The sequence below is a fragment of the Serinus canaria genome, chromosome 2 (assembly GCF_022539315.1).
Source record: "Serinus canaria isolate serCan28SL12 chromosome 2, serCan2020, whole genome shotgun sequence".
NCBI classification, from domain to species: Eukaryota; Metazoa; Chordata; class Aves; order Passeriformes; family Fringillidae; genus Serinus; species Serinus canaria.
In genome coordinates, this window is record NC_066315.1 from 92,966,202 (window position 1) to 92,983,106 (window position 16,905).

The 16,905-nt window shown below is 41.3% G+C and overlaps 1 protein-coding gene across 2 annotated transcripts in view; it reads left to right on the top strand.

Moving 5' to 3' along the window:
- Window positions 1-16,905, top strand: part of ZNF516 (zinc finger protein 516) — a 101,099-nt gene that overhangs the window by 41,078 nt on the left and 43,116 nt on the right. For both annotated transcript variants that reach the window (XM_050970873.1, XM_050970874.1), the window contains exon 2: window positions 1,301-3,318. In XM_050970873.1, coding sequence (XP_050826830.1) covers window positions 1,422-3,318 — 1,897 coding nt within the window. In that variant the 5' untranslated portion in view covers window positions 1,301-1,421. The remainder of the gene's footprint in view (window positions 1-1,300; window positions 3,319-16,905) is intronic.

Below are 16,905 nucleotides of genomic sequence, written 5' to 3' on the forward strand. Positions count from 1 at the left end.
TTTAGCTCCTGCTGGTGTTGTGGTTAGACTGCTTATTTGTGTATTGAAGAGACTCAGAGGTGAATACAGTGAGAAATCTTAAAATTTGCAGCTGTAGATCTGTACCTCTTTGTTGAGTCATAGATGTCAAGTGATGGATGTGGGAATAGATGGTCTCATTAGTGCTCTGCATATTTTTAGCTACATTTTAAGAAGCTGATGTTTTCTTAATGTGGCAATAGATCAGTTCTCTTCATTAGAGAATGCTGTGTTCTTTGATCTTAGTCATGTGGTGTTTGTAGTCCTTAATGAGGGTAGGAGGGGGGGAAGATTTTGTTTTACAGTGTAGTAATTGGAAAAGAAAGAGCCTATGTGGATTTTGATCATTGTTTTTTTGTATACAAGGTGCTGGTGTGTTTCATCTTGCACTAAGATACTGACCCAAGCATTTATTCATGAGAAGATACAAAAATATTTAAACTTTCATTAATCTGCTCTGTTAATCAGAGTTTTTTCTTGTTTTGTTTGTTTGTTTATAGTTGAAATTCTGTTCCATTGAGTGGGGTGGTGGTGTCATTTCCTGTGTGCCATGTTGACATAAATCACTCACATTTGAGGTAATTTGATAGCTACATTATCACTTCGCTTTGTTAGTTTGAGACTGAAATTTATACTTGGAGGGTCTTTTTAGTTCAATGTCCAGCAGGAAATAACTTTTAGTTTTCATGAGTGCTTTGTCAGGCTCTGCTTTCTTGTTTGCTTTGTAATCAAAGTACTGAGCGTCCTCAGCCTTTGCGCCTTTCTGTGCCTGCCACTTCAAGCACAGCCGAGCTGTCTGAGACACAAAGTAATGCAGTTGCCAGCAGGAATATGATACTTACTAAAGTCTCTAGGAAAGCCTTTTATCTTTGGCAAGTAAGTATTTTACATGAAATTACACATGATGGTAAAGCCACAGATTTAAAGCGTAATAACCCCCGCAAGAAATGTTTTCCTCATTTAAGGTGTATTTTTAGCCACTTCTGCCTGGTTTTAAAACAAAAAATATTTTTAAAGTTTGCCCTTGTTTCAAGACACTGATGTCAGCATATGGAAATGAGTATTTGCTCTTTTATGGATTTTACTTATTTAGTAATTATGCTTGTCATTGAAGTCTAGAATATCAGCAGAAAGAGAAACTACTGCCTTTTGGTGCAATAGATTGTCATATGGTGTGCTTCTGAGTGTGGAGTGAGTGATGGAAGCTGTTGAATTCAAAACATGAACAGGTTTGAATATATGTAAGAATCTGTACATTTGTGTGATTTTGTTCTTGTTTCAGGTGATCTATGCCTTCTGCTTACAAAGCACACAGAAATAAATTGGTGCTGTGGACTCTGTGGAGCAGAGAAAGAAGCGTTACCCTGAGAATGAAGCAATAGAACACCTCTCTGCAGAACCGTATGATTGAGAACGCGGTCCAGCCCTCCTCTGCTGCCGGACATGCTTTTGTCCTCCTGCCCCGCTTACCCCCTGCTGCAGTAATACAGATGGATCGTAGCAGAGAGGCAGAAATGGAGTTACGGAGATCCTCGAGCCCTGGCAAGCTAAGCAAGAACGACATGGATGCTGACAAGACCATGTGCCACAGCTGTTGCATCTGCGGTAAAAGTTTCCCTTTTCAGAGCTCCCTGTCGCAGCACATGAGGAAGCACACAGGTGAGAAGCCCTACAAATGCCCTTACTGTGATCACAGAGCTTCCCAAAAGGGCAACCTGAAGATTCACATCCGCAGTCACAGGACAGGCACTTTAAGTCAAGGGCACGAGGCAGAGATGGGGGAGGCACAGCTGGGGGAGATGGGCGTTTCGGAGGGCCTTGGCGGGTGCACCAGCCCCACTAAAAGTACGTCTGCCTGCAACAAGATCTTGAACGGTACCGCTCAGGTCGATAGCGGCAAGATCTTGTTGAGAAGCAGCAAGAAGGAGGTCACAGAGATGGCACCAGCTGAGGAGGATGACAAGCTGACCTCTTACCAGTGCACCTTCTGCAAAAACAAATTCGAAAGGAAGAAGGACCTGGAGCAGCACCTGCACCAGGTCCACAAACCGTTCAAGTGCAGGTTGTGCAGCTACATGACCCTGAGGGAGGAGACGCTGTTAAACCACATAGAGAAAGACCATATAACAGCTCAGGTCCCCAACGGGGAGAGCTACACCGAGAACTGCAAGAGCGAGCTGAACGTGGGCGAGTTCCCGTGCGAAGTCTGTGGTCAGACCTTTAGTCAAACCTGGTTCCTGAAAGCTCACATGAAAAAGCACAGGGGGTCATTTGATCACGGGTGCCATATTTGTGGCAGGAGATTCAAGGAGCCCTGGTTTCTCAAAAACCACATGAAGTCGCATGGCCCCAGGTCTGGGAGCAAAAACAAACCAAAAAATGATTTGGAGCTGATTGCCACTATCAATGATGTGATACAAGAGGAGACAATTGTGACCGGCCTCTCTCTGTATGAAGTTTGCACCAAGTGTGGAAATCTGTTTACAAATATGGAAAGCCTGAAAGTGCATAATGCTGTTCACTACCGTGTGCAGCCGGGCAGCACCGGGGATAAAGCTGAGGGCTTGACTGATGGGAGCCTGAGCTCCTCGGTAACCAAGCAGTTTTTCCTGCAGTGTCTCAATCTACAGCCATCTGTAGGGCTGGATAGAGTTACGAGAGGACAGCCTGGGAAAAGAGTAGCTGAGTTGGATCCGGTCAGTAGCTACCAAGCTTGGCAGCTGGCCACCAAAGGAAAAGTAGTAGAGCCCTCAGAATATGTGAAGTATGTGGGATGGGATGAGGCCCTGGCAGATGCAGACGTGACTTACGACAAGGATAAGAGGGAGTACATCCTTGTCAACCAGGAGAAGCGCAAGCGAGACCAGGACTCACCCAGCAACCCCAAGAAGAAGAGCTGCACCAGTGGGCGCCTGGAGAAAAGCGTCAGTGTCCCAGCGGGGGAGAGCTGCCCGCTTGCCCCAGGGGATCTGGACTATCGCCCTGCGTCGCGGCAGAGCCGGCGGGCCGCCCAGAACAAGTCCACGGAGTGCTTCGAGTGCGGGAAGATCTTCCGCACCTACCACCAAATGGTGCTGCACTCGCGGGTGCACCGCAAGGAGCGGCGGAGCTGCAGCGAGGGCGGGACGGCCGCCCAGCCCGACCGCTACGGCTCCAGCAGCGAGGAAGGGGACTCGGGCTCCGTCAGCGGGCCCAGCACCCCTGGCTCTGCGTCCGCCCCGGAGGACTCGGCCACCTCTGGCTTGGGAGAGGAGGGGGCTGAGGAGAGCTCGGAGGAGGGAGCAGCCAATTCCTTGCTAGGTAAGATCGCTCCCAGCTTTGCCCTAGTAATTGTTGCCGGTCCCCAGGTCTCCTGGTGTGGGACACAGCGATGACCAGAAGGAGAAATATATGAAAGCATGTGAGAGATCTTAGAGACCCCATGTCTGCTGCTTGTCTCAGTGCAGCAGCTCCTTTCTGGTGCAGGTAATGAAAGGGAGATGACGTTTTTGTGCTGGTGAACTAGTATTTTGATGGAGGACACCTGAGGAGTATTTTAGTTGCCTATAGCAACACTGTAGCATATTCAGGATAGCCCCCTGGATGTCTTGGGGGCTGTTTTTCTGCAATTCATGGGCGTCCTGTGCAGTGTTCTGCCTGCAGTGTACAGGTGTAGCCTGCGTAGCGTAGCCCCAAAGCACATAAACTTGTTAAAACGCCAGCGTGAGAGGAGTCTCTCTCCTCTTCTCCGCTTCACTTCCCAAATTGTGTTTATAACTCCAAAGGCTATAATTAATCTCTCTGGATTAAAGCGGTCCTTTGAGCCCAATGCTACTAAATGGAACAAATTATTCTCCAAATAGCAGCAAAGTAAATATTTAAAAGAACACCATTAAGCACTTTCGTATCTTTTTTTTAATCCTTTATTTTTGTTGTTCACCATGCTTTGTTTATAATACCCTTTTAGAAATGTGAGATTAACCATTCTTTCCTCACTAGCCCTTCTGCTGGTTTTTGTTTGTTTTCTGTTTGGTGAACAAAAACTGTTTCCTCTCATTTTCATTCCTTTTGTTGTGAAGAACATAGTTATCTATAGAGTTAAACTCATTTTCAAGACCATCGTGGATGAAGTAATCTGCACCATTGTGGAAGAGAGTGGGTTTATTCAATTACCTTGCTCTTTCAGGATATTATATAACGTTGCCTTTTCTCCTGGCTTCAGACCCCACAACAACAAAGGGACATTTTCCAGAATTGTGAATTGTTATATGTTTTTTATAAATTTTGAAACAATGGTGGATATATTTAAATTATTCCAAGAACACAAATTTTCTTATGCTTTTCCACCTTTCTGTAAAAAAACAACTCCAGAAAGTCTACTGACAAGCTAGATTCCTACAGATTCTTAAATATGTGCGGTATGATGACTTGCACGTTTAAAAGACTCAGAATTTGGCTTTCCCATGTGCTCTTGGATTCTTGAACACTTAAATTTCTTTTTGGGTACATGTCTACTTTATGTGCAAGTCCATCAGCTGCCACCTGAGATACTTTGGTACAGCTGACACAAGGTGTGGTGATAAAACTGCGGCTTTGTCTAGAGTTAAATGGGGCTGCCATGTTGCACCAGTGAAATGTTCAGTGCTGCAATCAGAACTGCTGGGATGGAAAACCATCTCTCTGGACATGGGCTGAAAACACTGCAACACTTCTTTGTATGATGTTCAAATAGGAAAACCTTTCTTATATGCTCTCCATATTTTATTTCTAACAAGAGGAGTTGTCTTATATCTTTGCCTGTTCTGCTCCTTGCCTCAACTCGGACTTTGAGCCCTTGCTGCAGGACTGAAAGGGGAGAGTTGGTCACACAGCACTTTGCTCTCATAGGAATTAAAGTTACTGGCTTAACTGATGCCAGCAACTGGAAACTCACTTCCTTGGGTATCAAATTGATCCTTGTTTATTTTAACTGTAAAGAAGCAGCAAACTGAAGGGCCAGAATAAAGGCACTTCTTGGAAAAGGAATATATTTGCAGTGATGGGCTGGGAGGGTGACTGCTGCATTTTATATTTGCTAATATCACAGCTGAAGAGCTAATCAAGTATTTAATTGGCTAATGAGAAATGTTTCAGTGCAAGAGAAATGCTGCCTATTACTAGAGGTTATTTAACTCAAATCACTGTCTCAATGAAGGGAAGATTTTTTACAAGTGATAGGGGTTTTTTTAATTTGAAAGATAGTTTAAGGTTTTTTTGCTTATTTGTGTTGTTATGTATAAAAGGAGTTTTCATAGGTAAATGTTCCGGACTAAGGTTTCCCAGTTGTATCTTTTTGATATGGAGGTTTATTAGTACTTCGCTGGTATTGTGTTCTAAGGAACTGGAATCCTTCTGTCCAGCAAGCTGTAAGATTAATTTTATTCTTTTGCAGATTCTGCTATAACTCAAGAGGGTTTTCTTCCCCTCCCCTATGAGCAATAACTTAAGGTGTATGGAATATAGGCCAGATTGTGCCCTCATGTATATGCCTGCAAAAATGAGGTGTTCTGGTATGGCCTTGAAGCACATTTTGCCCTAGAACTGCTGTAGTTTGCTATCCTTTGCTGCAGCTTTTTTTAGTTACTCTTCCAGGTGAAGATTTTCCATCACGAATAGAGCTCCAGCCCCATGGACAGGCTTCCTCCCCAGTGAAGGCTGACAAGCAGGGCTCTCAGTTCCTGTTCCTGAAATTATTTCTACAGTATTATTTTTACTCAGGCCATAATCAGGAAAATATTGTGCTACTCAAAAGGTTATACAATATCTGTTGGGCTTTTTTTTTTTTTTTTTTTACTTTCCTATCTTTACTCTCTGTTTCCCCCTTCCATGCATTACTGTGTTATCCTGTGTCAGAAAAGGACCTTGGGACTGCCAAGTCTTGAATGCTGTGGCCTTGACTCAGCTGAAAGTATTTCTTTGTGCATTTAATTCTTAATAATCTGAGCAGCGCTGTTGACGCACGGGGTCTTGCAGCAGGGAAGCTGGCAGGGCACCTCTGCGGTCACTTAGGGCCAGCAGGTGTCGGGGCTGAGGGTGGCAGGAGCAGGGATTCTTGACAGGGCTCACTGGGAAAAGAGCAAGAATTGGGGTTGAGAGGCTCCAGGGCAGGCACTCCTTTGAACAGGAATTTGCCTCTGCTGCCTTTGTTGAGTAACATCATGATTTCTCAGGCACTGGGGTGTAGTGTTGCAAACTCAGTTTATCAGCTGCTGGGCTGACTACAAAATGTGCTTCATCTGGTTGGAGGGAGGGTAAATAGGAGTTTTGTAGAGCTACACATAGTGTACTGTGTGGTACCTGTCGTGCAGCGATCACACGTGAAGTCTTTGTGCTTTGTGTGACAGCCATGTGGGAAGAGGTGGCTCAGAGTGCTTTTGCTTCCTTGAGACCAGACTTTGGATGTTTTTGAGGTATTCCTGCCTCAGATGACTCTTCATTTTTATTTATCATTCAAGCCACTTGCAAAACTGTACCTGAATGTTCACCGAGTTGCATCCAAAGCTGTGTGAACCATCTGTAGATTGTTGCTCACCTCTTCCCCAGACTGAGGTTTTTGGCTGGGTTTTTGTAATGATTTTCATTTTTCCCTGAGAAGAACCCCAGAGATATGACTGAGAGAGTAGTGAGGATTATATATATGTTGATAAAAGTGAAAGGAAAGCACTGTTTTTTATAATCTTTCATCTTCTCACCTAAAATGTAGTTTTAGATATATGAAAGTAATTTAATGGTTAGTATTTTTAAGGCATGAGCCCCTTCATTGCCATAGTGGTTTTAGCAGCGAAGGTGTTTGGGTTTGTTACATTGGGCTGTATGTCAGTCCTGAAATGAAGAAGGAAGAATAATTTTTGAGGCTGTGACTGCTGTTGGCAGGTGGAAAGGTGAAGAAAAGAAGTGAAAAGAATTTAAATACCTCTTGGTTCTTGGCAAGCATGGAGTAAAAGCGCAGCATGAGATAGCCCAGCCAGTGAGGAAGTGCCATACAGGTGGTACTTCTTCTTGCATGTAAGTGTCAGTCTGGGCTGGAAGTAAATGTTAAAATTAATCTAGGAGGGGAAAACAAAGAAAATAAAAGAAAAAAAAGAAAAGGAGTGTTATTTAGGAATAAAGGAGAGGAATGCTGCTTCTAGCATGACCATGTCAAGGAAGGACATCAGGGAAAGGAGAGGATGTATCACCTTGGAATGCTGCTTCCAGTGAAAACCATCTTGTGTATTCTATTTTCTTCATCTCCTGCCTCTGCTCTCTCTTCTCTTTGCCTTTTTTTCCCTTCTGGGGTACTCCTCTGATTTTTTGAAATGCTTTAAGGAGAGACTGATTCACCTGTATTGCACACATGTTGTTTTTACTGCTGGCCAGTGCAGGAAGGGGCTGACTGTGAGTGGGGGCTGCTGTGCTGGGCGCTGTACCAGTGCTGCTTCCTGCCCGAGAAGCTCGTCACCTGACTGAGGTGGGCACAAGGCTGTGCAGAATATATACAAAAAAAAAAAAAATCCAGCAGTGAATACAAAACAGTGGTGTGGCTGTGCTTGGTTTACATCAGGCATCACTGTGGCGAGGTGGGACCTGCTTAGAAAATGAGCACCATGAAGGAGTGGGATGAGATGGAAGTAAGGTGCAGGTGGAGAGAAAGGAGAATGGGGGAAAGTGGAGAGAAGTGGGAGGACCTTGATGAAGGGGGCTGAGACACGTGATGAGGTTTCAGGGGGGATGGGGGGGGCTGAAGAGAGGTGTGCAATGGCACTGGAGTACAGACCTTCCAAGACAGTGAGTGGCTTGCACTGAAGCTGTAAAGCTCAGGTGGGTCACTCCAAGAGGATTTCCATGTGAAAACCAGAAGGTCTGGACCTCTTTCTTGGTGTTTGTTATATTTCAAAAACTCTTAGAAGAGCATGGCCAGAGACTGATTTAGTATCTTTTTTTTTTAGTAAACTGAAGAAGAGACAGCTGCCTATGAATTGCTTACAGGTTATACAGTCTTGAAATGTAACACATACCATTTATCCCAGGCCTGTTACATGAAAATTCTATATATAAACTGGAATGATTGAATAGAAACATAACATTAGCAAGTTCTGAGGAAGAAGTATTGGAGAGATTTATGAAGCATAAATTTGGACTTTGTTTTGCTCAGATATGAATTATAATAAGTCTAGGAGCTGGAACTTTATTGAAAAATGCATATTTTCAGAAGTCTTTAGATGTAAAATAATTCAAAAGTAAAAGTTGTTTAGAATTGCTTTAATATTTTAGTAAAGCAGCAAGGCTGCAATTTTTGGGAGGAAAGCAACAATAAGAATAAAACAGCTAAGCAAATTAAATTATAAAAATAAAAATGTATAGTGATTCCAGAGAACAGAGCTAGTTCTAGTAAATGTTTTCTGTTGCTAGTATGAGTATATGGAACAGCTGCCAGTATCCAGTACCAGGACTTCATTGTTCTTACAGGAAAAATGTTTCTCTGTGTGCAAGGGGAGGTCTCTCCACTATGTAAAAATCAAACATTTTTATTACATATCTTGATTAATTACACTTCAGATGCTTCTCATGCCAGACTCTCACTGTAAATCCCACAGTATTGTGCTGTTAAGGGCAGTGCTCTTGGGGCATTCTACACTACACCAAATGAGATCTTGTTCTATATGTACAGTCTAAAGTATGTTTAAGTTATTTAACATATTTAGTTTGCTAAAGGAGTATATAACAAACTAGAGAATGTTTCAGTGCTGGACAATTGGTAACTATTGCCCCAGGCTTCCAAGAAATAAGGCAGTTTCAAGGAGGAACAGTATCTCAGAACTGTGAAGATAAGAGTGTTATGCTGTGATTACACATTCACCATTTAATTTGGGCATTGTTGGGGGTGCTTTTTGGAATATAAACCCTTTCAGCTTTACAGCTCAAACTAGTTGTTTGGATTCTTAACTCCAGTGAGATCAACAAAACTCTGGGACTTGGAATTACAAGCAAATTGATGCTTCAGATCATAGGGGAAGTTGGGCAGAGGCAAAGACTCTGTGCTAGCAGTAAGAGATCCATTAGATGTTGGTTTGGGCTTAGCATAGTTCAACTGTTCCTTTAAGCAAATTTGGACTAGACCTGTTACCTAGTTTGAACACATCTAATAATACCATTGAGAAATTTCTTATTCCAATCTTCCTTGCTGTAATGCAAGTCCAACGAAATGGACTGTAATGATAGTCCAGTCATGATGCATGTTAGCAAAGGCATGTGCACTGTGGTACTTTCTCATGATCTGAGGTTTCTCTGCAGAACACTGCAGGTTGACCCATTATTTTTGACTAGTACAGGGCTATGTATATCTATCTCCACAGCAGCATTTGTTACTTTTTCCTCCCCTTTGGACTCTTGTACTCTCCTCAGGACTGCAGATGATATCTCTTGGTGAGTGTACTCATTCCTGTGGTGTTGCCCTCAGCAGTATTTTTTTATTCTATTTGTCTTTAACTGTGGGTTGATCTTAATGGGAATGCCTACCAAGGAAACAGAACAAAATAGAAATTATGCTGACTGTCCCAAGAAAATGGATAGCAAGATAAATTTTGGCAGCCAGGATCAATGCAGTGTGTACTGAGAGGAGAGGAAGAGAGAAAAGCCATGGGACATGTAGAAAGTGGTTAAAACCTCCCTTGCCAGGTGCATCTCACACACATGAAATTGTTTGCTCCTTCTGTATTTTAGGCTGATGCTGGGAGCTGTGCTTCAACAAATCCATGCAAGAAGTGTTTGATTGGAACAGGGCAGCAATGTTTGGCATAAAGCAGTCTGCACCCTTTAGTGCTGTCCATTATAATTAACCTGACACCATACTGACTAAGGAACATGCAAGGATTGCTCTGTAGGAATCTTAGGTAAATTCCACTGTGTTCCTGACGACCACATTTTGCTCTGCATTACCAAGGCCTCTTTTACCCAGTCCCGTGTAATGTGGGTGGCCAGCAAGAGTGTTAAACAGCAATTCAAGTTCCTCTTGAAACGGGGCATGGTGATGAGGAACAGATAACACACAGTCAGCTCAAGTCAGAACTAAGGATTGCTGGCTGAACTTGGGATACTTCAGTAGATGAATGGCTTGTCGTGACAGAGATTGCCTTTATTGCTGCTCAGAGACAATTTCTTATGCAGGGTTTGGAAGTTATTAGACCAGCTGTAGCAGTACTTTTATTCCTTGTAAATATTTCAGTGAGTGTGTTAAGTGTAGATGAACTTCGTGCATGTCAAAGATACTTCTGCTGTATTTAGCTTTAATTGTTAGTGTTCCTTTTTTGCAGGTTACCATATGCAATTACAAGTGACACAGTGAGACAGAAGTATTATTTAGGCAGTTTATTGTAGCTGTGCTTCTATGATATAAGCAAAAACAGCTCAGCTTGGAAGAAAAATTGTACAAGATGCTAAGAGAGAGATAGGTTTACCCAGCCTTTATTTTATCTCTTAGGAAGCAAGGAAGTGTGATTTCTTAAAGGTAGGTCATAGTAGGATAAGCTTTGCCCTGAAGCTTATAGAAAATGCCCAAGATTATTTCTTCATACTACTACTTTCACAGTTTTTGGAAATGTTGCCCCAAGAGCTGCTTCAAAGGATTGCTTATGTCTTTGTTTATTCCTTTCTGAGCTGTCAGTCACCATTCAACGCTTACCATACATTGACATTTAAAAAAAATATATTTCCAGGGGTGTGGAAAGATATTGGCCTATCTTGGTTTCAGTCTGTGCATTCAAAAATATCCCTTCATGTTTGAGTCAGTTGCACAGGGGTTCCAGAGTTGATACTGGGCTTTTAGCTCTTCCTCAGTAAATACGATAAATGTCTGCATATAGAGATGTTCACTTGGAAATCCTGCTGCATAGAACCTCAGTTTTAATGAATCTCTCACTTCTTGACACCTGCTCTGACCTTGCTGCCTTGTAAACGTCAGTTTAGCATCTCTGGTAATTCTTTGTACTGGATGTTTCTATTACATCAAACTGTAGCGTGTGAAATACTGCTTTGTGACATTTATAGTCAAAAGATCACACTGTGTAGTGCTTTTATTTTCAAGCAGTTTCTGATCAGTGAGTGAGGACTGCCTCCCCCCAGCTAGTAAAACAAGATTCAGGCAATGAAAACTGTGATTGTAGTGTTTTAATCTGAATCCCAAATACTCCATGACTGTCCTTAGTGGGATTCTGCTGATCTGTAAGTGACTGCTAACGAGGGGCTTGTATAAATGTTTTTAATGTTAAATCTTTTTGTGGTTCTTAACATTATGGTTCACAGTTTGCCCTCGATCAAGAGTCAGACTTTCTTTTTTAGTGCTTTAGGTTTGGCAGTAGGTACTCTCAGTGGATGGGATGGGCTGAATTCTGCCGGAGCTGAAATGTTGGGGAGTCCCAGGGCTGCACAGGATATAAAACTAATGTGTGGTTGGGCCTAGCCTTGGTAGATAATTTGTTTTCTGCAGGTGTGTTTTACAAATACAAGTTTTACTAGGTCTCACTTGACTTCACTTTATTACTTTTTAGCCCAGTAGTCTCATTCAGGCACTGGATTAGTTTACTGTGAAACGGCCTGACTGTGGTACCAGTCGTACCAGTAAAAGTCAAGAGCAACTTAGCTGCAGTTAGGGGAACCCTTTGTGATGGGAGCATAGCTTTTCTTATTCTCAGTTTTCTTTTCATTGCCTACAAGATTTATCATCAGCAAGCCTGTATTTGTTAGGGACATGAAAAGCATATAGTGAATTCTATTGAATATGTGGAGGAAAACATGGAGTTTTACGTTACCATTTTCAGTGCCTTAGGCCTTGAAGGAGACCTCTGGATCCTTGTACTTGGTGTGTGATTGCTGCTCTCCCATATTTTGTAACTGATGGATAGACATTATTTTCAGTGCCCTGAATGGATTTGTAAATGTGTAGGGAACTTACTTTCATGGTGAATTTGTTTTTCTTGTTTATAGACAGCATGGGTTTGGACTGGAAAATTGCAGAATACTTTGGCCCTGATACAGCAATAGTTATAACTGCTGGCTTGATTTTAAGCATAGAGCAGTAAGATTGGAATCATTGTTAACTGCTTTGTTGAACCACTTGGCACCTAATGGCCTGAGATTAGAGAAGAATGGGGAAATCTTTCTTTTTTCTAATCAATGCCAGTGTAAATTGCATATCCTGAAATGTACCGTAGCATGCAGACGTTATAGGGGATAAGACTAGGGGAGGAACAAGTCTCAGAATTGTCTTTTGTGGATACTCTGTTGATGGCTTTGGTTCGGCTTTAGCAATGCTGAGGGCAAAAATCCAACCCTTCATCCTTTTAAAGTGCAGAATCTCTACTGAGGAAGTGTCCACATGAAAGGCAAAAGTGCTCACTCAATTGATGAGTATTGTAACTTTGATACGGGTGCTTACTTAACTTGGATTTAGGGCACTGAGATACTCATCCTTGTACAGGACCCACGGGGAAAGATTTGCCCTCCTGCTTTCAGAACTTTGTTTTCCAGGTTGGTAATCTCAAACCTCAGTTATTACTTAATTATCTCTGTTACTTCAAATAACAGAAAAAGAAATAGCCATTAAAATGATTGTTTCTGTCATACCATGGGTATAAAGCTAAAAAGTTTAGTTTTATTTGGGAGCCAGAAGTTAGGATTTACTTATTCCAAGTCAGATCTCTTCTTACTCTTTTTTTTTTTTTATTGTTATTACAGGATGCAAAATCAAAGATTTTATTTATTTATTTAAAGACTAAATTTAGGGTTAGTTTGTAATATAAGGCACTCCCAAACCTGGTGTTTCTTTGAGATAACAAATTCATCATGCAGTTGAAGGCATCAGCTACACCTAACAGCACTTCAGAGGTGTGTGTTATCTTAGGATAGCATATGTCTTGTGATGTCTTATTGCTTAAATAGCATTTGAGGCAAGCTGTTGTCAGCAAAACCTAAATATTTGGGCGGGGAGAGAAAAAAAAAGCATAACCACAAGGGAAATATATGGGTTCTTTGGGAAATGTGAACCTCAGGTCTAAAGGGCTTTTTTTTTTTTTTCCTTCTCTTTTCTCACGTCTCTCCTGTGAAACATTTTCTGGGTGTTTTGACAGTAGAGGTCTTTCACCAGTGGCATGATGGTGAAGGACTGAATGCCATGACTCAGGATGAAAATGGGATATAAAAGACTGCATCTCTTCCTATGTCTGCTGTACCCCAAGGTAGTGGAGCAGATGTTGTGTTTCCCTGTTGCCTTTTGCATGTTTTGGTAGGTGTGCAGCACTACTGAACCAAGGGTATGATCAGTTTTCTGTGATTTAGCCTTTATTCAGTAGGTAGTAAAGCTTTTTTTTTTTTTTTTTTTTTTTTTTGCTAGATAATGAAGCAAACAGATCTGTCTCTTCCCTTAAAAGAGAATTCAGGAAGTACAGCTCACACTGCACATGGAACATATTAATCCTAAACCCCTTATAATACTTTGCAGAAGTTTCTTGTCCTTGCACATATCTGTATCCATATGCACAGCAATTTTCCAGAAATGTCTTAAGTACTGTTGAAGCCTGGAGAAGCCTTAAAAAATATCCAAACACAGAATGACAAGTAAATTTGTAACAGGAAAAAAAATTAATCTTTTATTGGATTGTTCTGGGACAACAAAATGGGTGCACATAAGTGAGGATCGCTTACTTGCTACTGTAATGCTAAATATATTTGACAAGGAAGACTCAATGCTGTTATTTTTGTGGAAGTAGGGAGTGTTGTGCTTTTTTTAGTTTAATGCACAGACATGACACATTAGTTACAATTCAAACATAATAATATAATTTTGCAAGTTATTAGGATTTGTTATCTTAGGTGTTATCAGTATGCAAAAGTCTAATAGTAAGGCTCATAATGGAAATGAAATGCTATTAATTCATAATGAGGTTTTTATGTGCCAAGTAAAATTTTCTGCTATACTGACATTTCTTGGTCAATTATATGAGAGCAAGATTGTGTTTAAAAAAAAATGTGTCTTAGCATTTATTCAATAAGTTGAAATACTGACTTCACTCAACCAAGGCATCATGGAAAGTACTCTTCATAAAGTATTTACTCAAATTCCAGTTTTGCAACTTTCTTTGAGGCCTTTAGAAGCCAAAAGGAAAGAAACCTGATACCTAGGAAGAAAGGAAGGTTGGAAAGGGCCAAAACCATAATGTAATTAAAAAGTCTGTCAAGCAGAAAAAGGTTTGAGAAAGACAAAAATTCAGAAAGTGTATGGGTTTATGTAACAACTATAGATAAATAGATTGACATGGTAAAGGTGTGGTGTGTTACTATTAGAGCTGCATCCAGATGATGTAAACAGGTTCTTCTGGAAGGTCATTGATACTTCCAAGCAGGTCTCTGTTGCTGACAGCTCTCCAGAGATCCCTGCTGTAGTGGGGAGTGAGAGCCGTGCTAAAGCACAAGCCAGAAATGTGGTTTTCTGCAGTAACTGCCCTGTCTGTGAATTTGCTTTCTGACATGCACATGTTTGATCTGATTAAGGTTATCTCACAACATACACACTGTAGGATTACCAATCCATATTTGTTCTGTTGAGGGTCCCAACTGGGAGTGAGCCAAAGTGCCATTTTATGATGTGTCCCAGTGTTGCTGTGGGCAAAGCAGGCACTCAGGCTGGTGCAGCTGAGAGCTGGGTGATGGATGGGGCCTGGCTGGGGGTATTTCCTTTGTATTTTCCTCTAATGGGTTTGTGATCTGAAGGAAGTGATAGGAGAGTTTGTATTGAAGGGTCTGCATCTGAAGCTGTGCACAGCAGCAGGTGTATGAAAAGCAGGTAAAAGTTTCTTTCAGGTCCTGAGAACAGTGGAAATGGAAAAGGGAAGGAGAAGGGATAGGGAAACATACTATTGAGGGATTCCATTTTGATGTGTTGCATCTTAGTGTTTCACCTGGCAAATCACAAAGATAATGATGTTCATTTGTACCTTTTCATCTGAGTGCTTGAGAGGCAGGAGATAATTGTTATATTTGCAGAAATACTTAGAAAGAAAACATTTGTGCCTCTATATCTGTTTCACTTTCCTGCTGTGTGGGGAAAAGGAATAAAAGTATTTTTATCAAAAGTGATATTGAATGAAAGATTCAAAATGATGAAGTGCTGGACTATGGAAACATGATTACTTAAAACTGGTGTGACTGGACCTCTTAGCTTAAATGTAGCATGTCATTTCAAAGACACTAAAGCCAGATGGATAACTTGCCCCAGATGTTTAGATTCAGTGGAGCAATAACACGTGGTGTTTTGAACAAAGTTGCCTATATCCTAATAATGTTTTTTTGTGAATAATACTGTAATTTCAGACACCTTTCTTGGACTGTATTTTATACATATATAAATTGGCACCCATGGCAAGCAGTGTTTTTTAAACTAGCTTCAAAATCTTAATGTGTTGCTTTCTTGTTACCGTGACTTGAAATACTTGCTTTGTTTCTTTAATGAAATTAGCAGCTTGTTGAGAGCTAAGGTTGCATGTTGGACTCATAATCAGTTTTGTTTATACAGAATATTTTATTTTTTCTCTTCCTTTTATTTTGGGGGGCATTTATATATTAACAGAATTTCCATTAGCTCCTGCTGTTTATTCTTTACCCTTAAGCTACAGCTCTTTGTTGTAGCATCACAGTGTTGACCCTGGAACCAATTACTGTGCATAACATTCAGAGGATGATGAGGCTTATTCTGCAGCTATTGTTTTCCAGTAGTCCTGGTGTACCTAACTCTTGTAGTGCAGTAGGATAACTCTGTTTAAGAACTTTGTTACACTACCTGGCCAAAACCAATAATAAAAGCAATAAAAAATAGGTTCATTTGCCAGTCTCTTGTTTTACAGTCCCAAGAGCACAGCTGGGAAAGCTGCAGTGTTCTTCCTGCATTTGGAGAGTCGGGATGTTCTCCATTAGTTTTGATGTCTGTCACTTCCCTGGAAGTGAGTGCATGTGTAAATGTGATACAGATGTTGTATGAAAGCTTAACTATGCCTCTCTTTACTTTAAGCTTTAGCGCTTTTCTGTTTTGACGCCCACCCTCCCACCCCAAAAGGCTTTTCCTGAGAAGAGAAGGGAAACTGTTTTCCCATTCCTCTCTTACTCAAGAGTTAATTATATTCTGCACTGTGACTACACCTCAGCAAAAGCTGAGTGGAGAAACAAGACTCCTGACAAAAAGGCGAAAGTTTTTAGGCGAGCTTAGATTTTCCGTTCTTCCTTAGGACTTAGAAGTTCTTACTGATTTTAGCCAAGGGAAGAAATCCCACCCTGAGGTTACGTTTCATCCATATGCTTTGTTTCTGAGAGAGCTTAAATCTTCACGTTTGGTTGCAGGTCGTTGAGAGCCAACTTGGTTAAGTTGTCGCAGGTGCAACTGTAGGCAGCCAGCAGGAACTGAAGAAACAGGGTAATCCCACTTAGGAAATCCCCTAGTAGCCTTGGTGCTCCCTTGAAGCAGAACACCAGAAATACAGTTAGTGGCAGTTAGGGGAAAAAAAAGGAAGAAAAGAAATCCTTGCTCATGAATCAAAATTAAAGCAATATACACTTCTCTAATTTCTGGGGTTAGCATGTTATCACTGCTCTTCTTACATACAGTGTTCTTCTCTCTGAATTCCTGAAAACAAATAAGAAATTGCTTGATCATTTTTTTTAACTAATACTGTACTCTGATTCTGGGATGCCAGATGTGCAGTCAGACTGGATGAACCCGTTTAATTTTATTCTGCTGTATTTATTTGTACTGTACTTATTACTGTGTCTGCCTTTTTGCCTGTTGAGTTTTCATGCTTTCACAATTACCAGTGTAATCTCTTCCCACTTTATTTGCACCCCCCCAAT